Here is a 15,295-nt window from a genome sequence, read left to right on the forward strand (position 1 = left end):
ACATGCTACAGTTAACAAGCCATGTCATTTGATGCTCTTCAGAATCCCAGTACGTTAGTTGCAGAGGCGTCACGCGGTCCCCCGGCTTTTAATTTAAATGCCTAGGGGCAAGAGCGAGGGGCCTCTGCAACCGCCCGCGCCTTCCAGACAAATCTCCCGGCACCTCTGGGGGGGGGGGGGGCATGCCCCCGAGTTTGCGCACCCCTGTATAACTCATGTGCTGTTTAAAAGACTGATTTAAACAAGAGCTTAAACTTTCAGATTCTAAGAACATTTTAATCAGAGGTTTTTACTGGTCAGTCATCGGAGTAGTAGAGTGAGAAATACTATTATCATTAACCGTTCAGCAGTGGTGGATTGTACGGACAAAGAACACACTAGAACAGTAATCTTGTATCAGTCAGATTTCCAAACGTACGTTACTGGAGTTTCCACTTTCCTTTGCCCTTCCTTTCATTCTGGTCATATCTCACATTGCAAACATTCCTCATCGGAACGTGGGAATCTCTGCAGAGTTCTTCCCTCCATGACTTGCAACCATTATACGTACAGATGAGGCCAACGATACATCTCCCGCTGGCACGTTGCGGCGGGGACATACACAAAGCACCAAGCGGGAGAAGTGGCCATTGTTTTGAATTAGCGGCGCACGAGAAACAGGCAGGGCTAATGCGTTGTCAGCCGCTGGAACAAGACAGCGAGGGCAGTAACGGTGGCTGCATGTAGAAGTGGAGATCAGCACACTCCCCTGTAAAGTGTTGCAGGTTTGTGATACGAAGGGTCATGATTTGGATAAACCAAAACTCAGGCTTATCTACTTTTACAACAACTAGCATGATCAAGCGGCACAACCTTTATTTGTATTCTCATGTTCCCTGTTTTTGTTCCTATGATATCCTAATCCATATCATTAACATTTCCTGACAAAGTACAGTTGGCATTTCATTGGCCTCTTGTATATCTGAAGGAGACTAATGGCAATGTGTTCATTGCAAATGTTCAGTCCAGCTAGCAGTAATGGAGTTAATGAAATATAATATCATCCACATCAGGGGTGGCCAACTCCAGTCCTCAAGGGCCACCAGCAGGTCAGGTTTTAAGGATATCCCTGCTTCAGCACAGGTGGCTCAGACATTGACTGATCCACTGATTAAAAAGGAAAAGGTGTATGAGTAGCGCTATTGAAGTGAATGAGTAGTGACTCCTCTGTAGGGATTAACCCCCTAGTGGCGGGCTAGGCTGCCTGGTACAAACTGATCCGTACAAATCAGAGTGAAACATAGAAACAAAAGGAAATACCGGTGCCTTACGAGTCCATTAAGGTTAATGTCCTGGAAGTCCAATGAGTGAGGAGAAATGTCCAAAGGAGCAACCCTTCAGTTGTTGGACTGTCAGATGGACAGATGCGATTTTTTCCGTGCGTTGCGTGATATGAAATGAAACGGAGAAAAATATAGCGCAACATCGCCAGCACAAGAAATACAATCAATTGATGAATGAACATAAAATGATAACTAACACACATAACAATACAGCACAAACAGAACAAACATGTGACACACAATAGCAAGGCTGAGAATAAAAAGCTGATTTAATACAAAATAAGACAATATAAAATGGATGATATGCGAGTGACAGAGAGACCGCCGGTCCGGTGGGGTAACACCGGAGCCCCACTCACAGAATGGTGGATGTAAGCAGGCAGTGGGTGTCAGCTGCAGAGAGATGCGAGTCCTCCTCCGGTCGCACTGAAGCGCTCGTGGGCGCACTCCTGCGCTTCCCCGCGTTCCTCAGGCGGATGTTGCGTCACTGGGGGGCGGGCCTTGAGGGGAAAAGTTCTTCCTGCTTCTGATCCACGTCTCTGTCGTGTTACTCTCGTCAATTCGTCAGAATAAGCTTTCTGAAGATCACCCGACGCGTTTCGTGCACCTGTGCACACTTCCTCAGGGGATATTCAGAAAGCTTATTCTGACGAATTGACGAGAGTAACGCGACAAACGTGGATCAGAAGCAGGAAGAACTTTTCCCCTCAAGGCCCGCCCCCCAGTGACGCAACATCCGCCTGAGGAACGCGGGGAAGCGCAGGAGTGCGCCCACGAGCGCTTCAGTGCGGGAGGAGGACTCGCATCTCCCTACAGCTGACACCCACTGCCTGCTTACATCCACCATTCTGTGAGGAGGGCTCCGGTGTTACCCCACCGGACCGGCGGTCTCTCTGTCACTCGCATATCATCCATTTTATATTGTCTTATTTTGTATTAAATCAGCTTTTTATTCTCAGCCTTGCTATTGTGTGTCACACGCTTGTGCTGTATTGTTATGTATGTGTGTTAGTTATCGTTTTATGTTCATTCATCAATTGATTGTATTTCTTGTGCTGGCGATGTTGCACTATATTTTTCTCTGTTTCATTTCATATCACGCAACGCACGGAGAAAATCGCATCTGACCATCTGACAGTCCAACAACAGAAGGGTTGCTCCTTTGGACATTTCTCCTCACTCATTGGACTTCCAGGACAGTAACCTTAAAGGACTCGTAAGGCGCCTGTATTTCCTTTTGTTTCTATGATCCACTGATTAAGCCACCTGTGCTGAAGCAGGAATATTTTGAAAACCTGACCTGTTGGTGGCCCTTGAGGAATGGAGTTGGCCGCCCCTGCTCCACATACACCCTTTTCTTGGTTTTGGATCAGGAAATCCACGACGGCGAATAAGTATTTGAAAATAAATAAAGTTAACAGTGTTTTTCTTTGTTACAGAACGAGGATATTGAATCTTTGATTCCGAAAGGAGCGTCTGAGCTCACTAAGCAGCAAATCCGTTACCTCCTGCAGGTGGGATAACAAACAGTACAGAGCACTTTCCTAAAATAAGCATTACAGATCTACTGTGGAATTTTGCAGCTTAATGATTTCATGGGAGCAAGCAGACCTTGCAGAGAGATGTGTCTGTAATTGCAGGCTGGGATACAAAGATGCGTGAGTGTATCCACGTTTACTTGGGAACAGCTACAGTACTTGGTTGCCAAGTATGTGTGACTCAGTCTCCCAATCTAAATCTCAGGTAACCATAACCAAGTGTGGGATGCAAGGAGGAATAAACAATACAAATGTGTAGGGATAAACAGAATAGAGAAAGCGGTGTCTCCTGGAGACTATCTTTTTACTGCACAGATTAATATCTGAAAGACTTGTAAGAATCTGCTATATCTAGATATACTTTAGCAAGATTTGCCCTCCCTGCAGCTTGGGAGAAGATACAGTAAGAGCCAAGGCACCTGCAGGGGGGAGTGTAGGGGTTAATGTTCCCTTATTGGCACCTCTACAGGGTAAAACCCCAATGCTGGGGAGGGCCGCTGTTGGTCGGGTTTCTGTAGCATTCTTCGTCATTGGGAAACAGAAATGTGGCTACGTTTATATACCTGATTTAGTATGTGTGGCGTTTGGAACACCCTTCGGGCAAAGTGCTTGGGTGTAGGTGTGTTGGAGAATGACCTTGAGCTTTTTGGTTCCTAACCCACCCAGTGGGATTTCCCCCCAAATCTACAACATACACCTTGCTAAACTACTACATGAAGAGGTCCCTACCGTGCATGTCCTCTGGGATAGCACTGGTGGCCACATATATAAACATGACCTTGACACTGGGCGGTAGGTCTCCGACATATTGGAAAGTAATACAGCAAAGGAACGGTCATTGAAATAGATATGGAAACGTGTTCACTGAATAATGAGGTTTTCTGTTCCATGTTTAGATGAGGCAAACATCAGATAAATCAATGAGGATGGTGTTATCCACCTTTTCCAGCCTACGAGAAGAGTTGGGACATCTACATAATGACTTGAATGTAAGTTTTAAATCAGACTCAAATGTATTTTGGGTTTAGACAATCTTCTATTGGCACTTTCTCTATGTTGATACATCTTGCATGCAGCTATATTGTACCAGCTAGTACTGTGCTGAGTTTTGATGTTTGGAAATAACAGTCTGGATACTAAGATTTAACTAATTCTGTGTACGATCTAGTTGAAAGAATTCATCTAATATATACTGACAATGACCCTTTAAATATCAAAGTGCACTGTACACTATTAAAGCCACAATATATTCTAACCGTATTATGGTTATACAATAATAATAGCATGTTCTTGTATAGCATTGCTAGTTTTACGTAGCGCTTTACAGAGACGTTTTGCAGACAGTCCCTGTAGAGCTTACAATCTATGTTTTTGGTGCATGAGGCACAGGGAGATAAAGTGACTTGCCCAAGGTCACAAGGAGCCGACACCGGGAATTGAACCAGGTTCCCCTGCGTGAAACTCTGTGCCAGTCAGTGTCTTTACTCACTGAGCCGCTCCTTCTCAAAACTTATGTCAGTATTTCATAAATATGTAATTGTCTACTAGTTTTAAAGACCAATAACGTATGCATATATACACAATCTGTTACACACATGAGACAGCGCTGCATATATAGTCTGTTACACACATGACACAGCGCTGCATATATACAGTCTGTTACACACATGACACAGCGCTGCATATATACAGTCTGTTACACACATGACAGCACTGCATATATACAGTCTGTTACACACATGACACAGCGCTGCATATATACACAGTCTGTTACACACATGACACAGCGCTGCATGCAGTATATACACAGTCTGTTACACACACACACACACACACACACACACACACACACACACACACACACACACACACACACACACACACACACACACACGAGACAGCTCTGCATCAGTTTTATCCATTGCAAATCCCTGAGTATGGCGGGTGGAGTTGTTCTCAAGCAACAGAGTAGTCTGTGGGACATCGGATTTCCTCTCTCGGCTGTTGGATTGGCGCGCACAAAATGGCACTGAAATGTGATATAGTCTTGGGGAACAGAGTACTGTAGATCTTGTATCCTTACAACAAATGATCACAGTGCATTGTTCATATCTATAATCCATTCCCTTTTTCTACAGAAATTAGAAACAGACAAAAAAAGTCTTGAACGAGACCTGACCTTTAAGGACACTCAGATAAAGGAATATGAAACAATTGTGGCATCTGTCCGAGAAAAGAACCGCAAACAGCAGGTACTGTACCCTAGGAATAACGCCCGTGCTACTGTTACACTCTTCTACTGTCCATCTTGTGTCATGTTGCCCAGAATTGAACTGATAGGCATACAGTAACCCGATCCATCTCTTTCTTTGCTAGGGTTAAGTGCTTTTAAGGGGTTGTGGGGGATTTATCTTTTCTCCTAATAGTGATATAATTTAAAATGTACCTGATTTAAATTTTCATATGTAGTAAAATGTTTTTTTTATATACATTTTCATTCTCTAATAAAAACGGGGAGTCAAATGTTGACCAGCTCTCACTAGCCATGATTAATATTATTTTAGTTGTTTAATTTAGAAAGCGCAAGCATATTCCGTAGTGTGGTACAATGGGCCGACAGTAATGACCTAATCAGGAGCCTGAGAGCTTACAATCATAATAAAATAATATTGGACACAAAAATACCAAGAAAGACATTTAGATTAATAAATCAAGTTCCAGAAATGTACTTTGATCGCACTTTGTGCATAAGCTTGTGATTTGCACAGTTTCAGGAGGTGGGAGAAGATGGAAGATGCACATAATATATTGAGATCAAATGCTGCATTAAAGAAGTCCTTGAGGTTTAAAGTCTCCACTTAATCGCTCCGTGTCCGATTCTGATGTAAAGATTCCTAAATTGGATAAGGAAGCTAGTGGATGGGACACCGTTGGTGCACATATCCTGGGCTTGCTACATAGGCACTTATGATTTACAGCAGCAAAATGTGTAATAATACTGTACTGAATATCAGAATATTCTGCCACTCCTGAAAGTATTAATGCTCGTAGCCACCTTAGCACATGATTTTTTTTTCACAGATTGAACCATTTCCCTTATTTTGTTTTCTGATCCTTCAATTCTAAGGGGATTATTTGTTACAGTGCGATAGTGCCGATTTAAGTTAATAGAAGTTTCCATGTAATAGTACCTCCAATCGGCAATAGCACAGTTTAATGGGAGGAAAAGCCTAAGTATGCATCCCTGGCACTGTGTATCCCCAGCATTGCAGGTGTTTAATATAAAACCTGTATGTTTCATTAGCCAAAGGAGGGCGGGGAGCTGTGTTGGTCCTTTCTTCCATGTAGTAACAAAGGAGGGACATGGAGTAGCGGGTATGATACTTTTATTGGACCAACAAGTAGTTGATATGTTACAAGCTTTCCAAGCTCTCAGGGTAGGAGTAGGACCCGGTGAAGGACCCTGAGAGGTTGGAAAGCTTGTAACATAACTACTTGTTGGTCCAATACAAGGCATCATACCCCCTACTCCCTCTCCCTCCTTTGTTACTGCTATGTTTAATTATTCACTTTTGCCTCACTATGTAGAGATAATCTAATACTGTTTACTCCACTCAGGAAGAACTGAAAGAAAGTGCTTTGAAACTCCGCAGCTCGGAAGAAAGGCTGCTGTCCCTACGCAATTCAGGGACCGATGCAGATTATCGATTTAAAGAGCTGGAATATGCAAATAATGGTTTGCAACAGGAGAACAGGAATCTGAGACTGCAAGTGAGTCAGCTCAGGCCAGGCAGGGCGCTTCGTCAAAGGGTCTGTTTCTGAATACAGATATATCAGTACTGTATCATGTAGGATCGGGTTAATCCCATAGAGTTATCATTGTAAGCACTGCAATCACAAACTTTCATGTAAAAGGATCCATGTTTTGATTCAGATGTCTGTCCTGATGAAGTATCTGCAACAAACAGTTGACCCTATTTCATGAAAGCCAAGATACTGCTGTCTGCCTGGCTCTACATGTTTTATGCACATATGCAAAAATCAGAATTGAGACACCTTACACCAGCTTACCTTCACCTTACACCAGGCCAACTCCAGTCCTCAAGAGCTACCAACAGGTCAGGTTTCCAGGCTATCCCTGCTGCAGCACCGGTGGTGCAGTTATTATGACTGGGCCACTGATTAAGCCACCAGAGCTGAAGCAGGGATATCCTGGAAACCTGACCTGTTGGTGGCCCTTGAGAATTGGAGTTGGTCACCTCTGTCTTGCAGTAATACTACTTACTATGTGGTAACAGTGCTGCTTTAATATATTCTATCTCCGTTAACATCATATCACCCAAATAGAAAAATAAGGCTAATGGTTACTTAGCTCTTGAGTATCTATGACAGCAGTAATGTAAAACTTTGTGGAAGTACTGAAGCAGCCTGCCATGTATTGCTTAGTACTATTGAAGTACGTTTAGTGTAAAACTTCTCCCCGCCTTGCTTTCTCAAGATACATTTGAATGAGGATCTACAAAAACGTGTGGACATAATAAGATGCAAAAATGTATCTTGGGCATTCTAATGAATTGAACACTTTTTCTATGTTTGTGCCAGTTTGGGGCTGTGCCTTCAACATCTAAATTGGTCCCATAGGTAGAGTGTAAAAACCGGGCCCCATGAAAAAATATTTAGAGTACAAATGAAATCACAAACTGCGCCCCCCATCCTCTGTCTCCCCCTCCTCCATCCTCCCTCCCCACCTTCCCCCCTCCTCCCTCTCCACCCCCATCCTCCACCCCCATCTCCATCCTCCCTCCTCCATAGCCCCTCCATCCTCTCTCCTCCCTCCCCCCAATCCTCTCCTCCTCCCATCCCCCCTCCTTCATCCTCTCTCCGCCCTCCCCTATTCTTTCTCCCCCCTCCTCCATCCTCTCTCCCCCATACGCTCTCCTCCCCCATACTCTCCTTCCCCAGCCTCCCCATCCTATCCTCCCTCTCCATTCTCTCTCCCCCTCCCCATCCTCTTTCTTCCCTCCCCCATCCTCCCTCCCCATCCTCTCTCCTCCCTCCCCATCCTCTCTCTCCTCCCTCCCCCATCCTCTCTCTTCCCTCCCTCATCCTCTCTCTCCTCCCTCCCTCATCCTCTCTCTCCTCCCTCCCCATCCTCTTTCTCCTCCCTCCCCCATCCTCTCTCCTCCCTCCCCATCCTCTCTCCCCTCCCCCTCCCCCATCCTCTCTCCTCCCTCCCCCCATCCTCTGTCTCCTCCCTCCCCCACATATATACACACATACCAAACATGCAACATTAGTGTAACACACACCATATACAAATACACATTTATATTCAACATATACAAACACTCTAAATATACAACATACAGTATACATGCACATAACACATGAAACACACACACATATGTATTACAAATATACACACTTACCAGCACACACACACTTACCAAAACACACGCACAGAACTTATTACGAATGGTGTGCCAGAAGTGTGTGATTTCTGAAACCCTTACGTTTTCTTGGACAATGGGTTTGAAGTGAAATGAAGCCAAGAAAACAAGCGAAGCGTAAATAAAAATGAAATGTTTTCTATTTCTCGCCTTAACCTTGATAAAGACGTGCATGGGGTGTTATGATCTCAACGTTGCGGTGCATTCCTGCATATCCTCTCCCCATCAGGAAGAATATTCGTAGAAGTGATACTTTTAAAGACGTAGCTCGCAGTTAAAAAGAGTGCAAGCTCCGTGGACAACACGATCCTTTCTTCCAGCAGGTTCTCTACACATGAAGCTGAAATAGCATTTGTAAATAAAATGACACTGAAGAAGGAACCTTTGTGGGCCTGAGAGCTTGCACTCTTTTTTTTTTTTAACCATGCGCTGGCTATTAAAGGTATCACTTCTCCTTACTATTCTCTGTCTGCACTATGGGCTGACATGGGACAATCCTCTATTCGTATCACTGAGCAGCACTCCCTAATTGAGACCACTAATCCTAATCCTTTGCTCCCAGGAGCTGTTTTGCATTTTATTTTAAGCACTAATTATGTCAGTCTACTGATTCATTATCCCTTTGAGTATTGTGGATATGAATGTCCATAGGAAGAAAGTCATACTCAAGCTATGCTTTTCTGCTAGAACAGCATATTCCTGTTGGTGTAGCCTCACCAGCCTTCTGGCTCTGGCTTGGTCTCTGCCGTGGAATAGATTGTGCCACCATGCTTGCCAGTTGAAGGTTTGTGAGCATGGTATAGAACCAGCCAGCTGTCATTGATGTGCCATTTCTGTGCAGATTTCCGAGACGTGCTCCGCCCCGGTTCTGCAGGCCAAGACTGATGAGATCTCCAAGCATTACATGGAAATGATCAAGACTCTGAGGGAGCAGAAGGACAAAGAGGTCCATACTTTGAGGGTACGTTTACTGGCTCATAATAAAGTTTATACTCATTTCATGTTAGAGAGAGCATCAGGTCCAGCCACTTGGGATGCCCCAGCCAGGGCAAAAGTATCAAGAGTGGGTGCTAAGATGAAAAATCAGGTTAGGATGGGGTAATCGTGAAAAAATGGAGTCAAGCACACCAAAAATAGAGCGAGTTCAATAGGTAGCAAAAAAAGGTTATTTTAATGACTTAAAGAAGTAATAGTAGCATCCAACGTTGCGATGCATCTTCATTGCATCACCATCAAGAACATTGGATGCTATGAAATTATGCACTGAAACTATCTAATGGTGGCAGGCAGGAGACGGAGAACTAAATCGAAAATAGAATAAGTATATACATATAAAATATAATATACTGTAATAAAATAATATAATATATTTTATTATATGTATATATTTATTCTAGTTTCGATTATTGGTTCTCCGTCTCCTGTCTGCCACCATTACATAACTTGACTGCAATATATGTGTGGATTAACCTCTTGTTTGCATGCTCTGACACGCATTCTGTAGCAGACTCCTACACACGGCTTGTATCACAGTTTTTGATCTACTACTTCATTATTCTGTCAGATATACTGTATCATATGCCATCTATTGTCACATTATAATATAGCCCTATATATATATATATATATATCTATATATCTATATATCTATATCTATATATACCCAGTTTATGTGTTGCAATATTCCAATATAGGGACCATGCTACCTATATCTCTCTCTGCACATATACCTATGCATTCGATTTTTACATGCTGCATCCCTGATATTGAGTTACGTTTGCATTTACTGTATGGGATTGCCCATGCTGGATAAGTGAGAGATATCCCCTGTGGATATTTGTATAGCCTTTGTTGATATTATACTAGCATACAGTATGTGGTTACACTATGGCTATATACACCTAATATTAGCCTATCCTTACTGTGGTATGTAAATGTATATTTTTACATATCTATTGAGGAATTTACTATCTGATTTTGCTATATTGATATGTGTACATTATATTAGACGGTTCAGCCTGTGAGTTATATATTGTGCTGCTGCACCTCTTAGAAGTGCTGGTGCGTTTCTATTCATCATACTGCAATACCTCCCACCTCCTGAATACTATTAATAGTGGCCTTATTATATGAAACAGAGGTATATTATGTGCTGTACTTTACACACACCTAGTCGGTAACCTCCCTTGAGGACTTTAAATCACGCTGTGTATTATATGTTCACCCTGTGATTAGTACAGTTATATTATTAACATTTTAATTGTTTTGACTTTTTAGTCCTATGTGGATGTATATATTATGTGTCAATATCTGGTAAGCCTCTGGTCTTTTGACCCCCTTGTGGAGATATTTAGAATCTCATGGACAACTATTCCACTTAACTTCTTACCACAGTGAGTGCTATATACAGGCATACTCCGCATTAACGTACGCAATGGGTCCAGATGATGTATGTAAAGCGAAAATGTACTTTAAGTGAAGCACTACCTTTTCCCACTTATCGATGCTTTGGTACAGGTAGGGAGCCGGTATTGCTGTTCAGGACGTGCTGACAGGCGCATGCGCGAGCTTCCATTTGCCTATTGGGCGAGGGGAATCAGCGCGTCACTACAACGGCGGCCTGTAGGGCAGAATAAGTGTCGAAGCGAGCGTACGGAGACAGGGGTATGGGGCTATTGAAAATATGTCCCTACTTGCAAGTATACGTAAAGTGAGTGTCCTTAAACCGGGGTATGCCTGTATAGGACTTTTTATGTTCCTTCTGGAACCTACCTTGTTAAAATGGTTTTCATTTAAAAAAAAAAAATAACTTATCTTTCTTTGATAAGCGGTTTCCAGTCATAGTGATGAAACTATATTTTAACCTTTTTTCATACATTTCTTTTTCGAGTTTTCGCCTAAATTTTGCGCTTTTCATTACATTTCCTCGACATTTCGCATTGCCAGAATTTCAGGAAAGTTTGTTAAAATGGCAGTATAAATGTCCCACCTTTAGTGAACATGGCTGTATACGCCCCTCCACTTCCGTTTTCTGTATCTGGGGTCTGATCACATCACGTGATCGCTCCAGGAACCCCTGACACTGAAAAGGTTAAACACGCCATTTTCCTTCTTTTTACAATATATGTCTGTCAAGTGATTAGAATTGGAACAACTAATCCACGTGGCAGCAATTGCATTTGAATACAAATGGTGTGGGCTTTACATCAATGTTTTATATTACTGTACCAACGTTAGAGAACTGGATCACCTTGCTTTTTGAGCGCGCGGTAATGTGGACAGGGCCCTGCAGCAGTGAAACGGTTACATCTGCAGTTTCGGTGTTACAGGCTCAGTGTCCGCTGTTGTGTAGAATTAACATGTACAGACAGATACACGTTGTACCTGCAGGGCAAAAACAGAATCAGTACAATTTTGCTGAACATAAATATCTATTTGTTAGCAAAACGTTTTGTTTTTTTGATTGAGGCACAAAGATGACAGAAGATACAGTTTATTTGATATATGGACTCTTGCGTGGTAACCTGAGTTAGGTTACACTTCTTCTCAATAGCAGACGAACAGGAGGTACTTATACAATTATAAATGTAATGGGACCTTAGTCACTTGGTCACTTTTATTTCTTGCAAACTGCAATATAAATTATGTGCAAACAAACTTCAGTTTAGGCGGCAGACTCTCTGAACATACAAACCCCAACGCGTTTTGGAAACACGTGACACTAACACGTTCTCAAAGAGAGCCGCGTGTTGGGTTACAAAACATTTCAAGAGGTAGATGTGTGGGAAGCTACATCTACTGCCAAGACTGGTCTGTTTGTGAGTTATATTGCATTTTGAAGAGTCCATGTATCCGTCTCTCAGAAGAGTCTGCATTTGCTTGTGCCCACATTAAATGCAAGAATCCCATCAATCAGATCTAGATCACTAGCCAGAGAGGACTTCTGTTGCCTCTGACCGTTTTGATGTGCAATTTGTTTGTGAAAACCTTTTAAGTTATATTGTATTCTGGTTTTCTCCCAATGACGGGTAGGAAACTTTTGTTACATGTTATTAGAGGTCAAGTGAACGTCCGCAGGACCATAATGACATGGTAACAATATGTGATATCTGAAAGTAGATGTACAAGACTTTGATTTGAATTTCAGACCCAAATAACCAGGTACCAACATGATGTGTCATCCAGCAGCAGTGATTTGGAAATGAGACTGCGTGAGGTGACGGCCTCATTGGAAGATCGAGAGTCCTTGATTAGGAAACAACAAGAGGTGAGAAGCGGTGACCAGCTGGCAAATAAAAGGCCCCCTCCATTCTGCAAAACGATTGCTCTAAGAAGGTTACTTATACTGTTGCAGTGCAACCCACATATAAGCTATAGTGTAAAATAAAGCGAAGCTATCCATGTCTGTCTCCATGAAGTGCACAAGACTATATGCTTTTCTATGCCAGAGAAGGAATTGGCTCCATTCAAAGCTCAATCAAGTCATTGGGACTCAAATTTAAGATGGGGAAGCAGCTTCTGTATGACCTGTGCAAGATAGTTCCCAATAGAAGTTAAAAAAAAAAAAGTTATTAAAGTTCCTGTTGGTGCTAACATGCCATAGTCCTGTGAATGTAACAGAGTGGGAAGCAGAACATTTATTTGCACTTTGGGAATGAAAGCAGCCGAATGTAATTGGTAAAAAGCCACTGACGTGTGAATGGTCAGCATTTGTACGTTTAAAGATTGTTCTGGTTCTTTGGTCTTTCTCATCCAAATGTCTCTTCTGGGTAGGAGCTGTTCAAACTGCGTCAAGACAGAGAATCAAGAGGTGTAACTAAAGCAGTGATCACCAAAAAGTAAGGTGGTATTTGTACTTAATAGTTATGGCTGTGCATTCATATTGCTGACCAAGTATGATTTTTTTTCATAAATAAGTGCTTTATCTTACCTTTTATGTGCTATAATATATTTAAATATACATATAATGAAAAATATTTAATCAATCAAGTTGTTTATGTACAGCAGGGCCCCGGGTATACGGCGGGTTCCGTTCCAGGGGCCCGCCGTAAAGTGAAAATCGCCGGAAAGCGGATCCGGCGATTTTCATTTCTCTGCATGCACAGAACGGCGTTTTTCGCCGTTCTGCGCATGCGCTGCCTATGTTCTGCGCGCGCAAACTACGGTATGCGCGCGAAGACATCGGTCTGCGCAAGTGCGCCGGGCGCACCCGCCCGTTCTGCACATGTGTGACTGCAATTTAAAGATGGCGGCCCCCTTCTCGGCGCCGCCGGTTAACGAAGCGCCGAGAAGCGGGGCCTTCCTGTAGTTCAAATTGTGCTGCTGTCTAACATTTTTTTAATACAATTTAATAATTTGAATATGCAATGTAAAATAAAACGGCCCCATTTTACACAGATATAGAAACCAATATCCCATCCTCGGGCTCCTGTCTGACTACAAGGGAACCTCGCCAGTGAAAGAAACCCAGACGATCGTCTTTGAGAGGACCGGAGAAATGTGGAAACACGTAAGAGACCCTCCGTGCAGATGAGACATTAACATTATTGATGTGGTTTATGAAAATGGGAAAGGCTTATGGAGATTAGAGAGTGAGAAGTAAACCATTAATGGCCGTGCATTGTGAAACAAAGCCTGCACGTTATTTTCAATTAATGAAAAATCTAATGCGCATGTACTAACCGCCTAATGTCTAGTGTGGGCAGAAATCCTGTAATAAAAACAGTGTACTGCCACTCATTCAGGCACTACATGGGTTTCAGGCGTATGCCATTATCAATAGAAAATAGTTTACTTTGAACACACACACACACACACACACACACACACACACACATATATCTTATACTATATTAGTGAAAGCACTGTATGTTTGCCTGCCTGGATGTCCGGTGTCCCTAGGGGAAATCTCATTGGTCCCTTGGGCCGCCCGCCCCCGCACACCTCTCATTGGCCTGAGGCGGAGTGACGGGCCAAAAAAAACACACCCACACACACACACACACACACTGTCACCACACACACACAGTGTCACCACACACACACACACACACACACACACACACACACACACACACACACACACACACACACACACACACACACACACACACACACACACACACACACACACACAGTGACACACACACAGTGACACACACACACACACACACACACACACACACCTCCCTGAACATCGTGACCCGCGCGCACCTCCTCCTCTCCCCGTGTCTCCCGCGCTTTCACCCCGCTCCCCCCCCCCCCCCCCCCGGCGCCGCTACAGTCAGCGGGACACACACACTATTATTACCCCTTCAGCGCCCCCCCCCACCCAGTGTCAGCGGCCGTGCGAGACCCCCCCTCTATATCTCCCACCTCTCCCCCCCACACATATACATGCCCCCCCCTCCCCGGCACTCACAACTCACCCCCCTCCCCGGCGGGGGAACAGCCAGTGGCCAGGCAGCCTGCCTCGCGGCACCGAGTGCCCAAGATGGCGGCGGCCTCACTCGCGGCGGCGGCCGGAAGCCTCCCTGTTTCCCGCGCTTTCAGTCCCCCCCCCCCCCCCCCCGGCGCCGCTACAGTCAGCGGGGGAGCGAGCGCCCGGGACACAGCGGGGGAGCGGCCACAACACGCTGCCTCCCGCCTCAGATCCACGTGGGACCTGCCGGACGGGTGAGTGAGCGGCCTTCACTTCACCCACCCCTCACCCCGTTCACCTCCCCTCACCTCCCCTCACTCCACTTCCCCTCCCCTCCACCCCCCCTTCACCTCCCCCCTCCTCCCCCTTCACACCACCTCCCACCTCCCACCTCCCCCCACCCGCCGCACGCATTCAACAGACAACCCACCCACTCGACACACACCTGCCGCATCCTGCCCCTACGCAACAATATCACTGACCAGCTGTCACCCGCACTCGCCACACACCCGCCGCCTCACACCCTAGCAGGATCCCAACCCACAGCCAGCACTCACTACCCAC

At 44.4% G+C, this 15,295-nt stretch overlaps 1 protein-coding gene across 7 annotated transcripts in view; it reads left to right on the top strand.

Moving 5' to 3' along the window:
* Positions 1 to 15,295, top strand: part of POF1B (POF1B actin binding protein) — a 67,769-nt gene that overhangs the window by 49,051 nt on the left and 3,423 nt on the right. For all 7 annotated transcript variants that reach the window (XM_075572855.1, XM_075572856.1, XM_075572858.1 and 4 more), the window contains 8 exons: positions 2,762 to 2,836; positions 3,757 to 3,849; positions 4,999 to 5,112; positions 6,479 to 6,631; positions 9,152 to 9,271; positions 12,458 to 12,577; positions 13,084 to 13,148; positions 13,708 to 13,819. In XM_075572855.1, coding sequence (XP_075428970.1) covers positions 2,762 to 2,836; positions 3,757 to 3,849; positions 4,999 to 5,112; positions 6,479 to 6,631; positions 9,152 to 9,271; positions 12,458 to 12,577; positions 13,084 to 13,148; positions 13,708 to 13,819 — 852 coding nt within the window. The remainder of the gene's footprint in view (positions 1 to 2,761; positions 2,837 to 3,756; positions 3,850 to 4,998; positions 5,113 to 6,478; positions 6,632 to 9,151; positions 9,272 to 12,457; positions 12,578 to 13,083; positions 13,149 to 13,707; positions 13,820 to 15,295) is intronic.

Source organism: Ascaphus truei, chromosome 16 (assembly GCF_040206685.1).
Source record: "Ascaphus truei isolate aAscTru1 chromosome 16, aAscTru1.hap1, whole genome shotgun sequence".
NCBI lineage: Eukaryota > Metazoa > Chordata > Amphibia > Anura > Ascaphidae > Ascaphus > Ascaphus truei.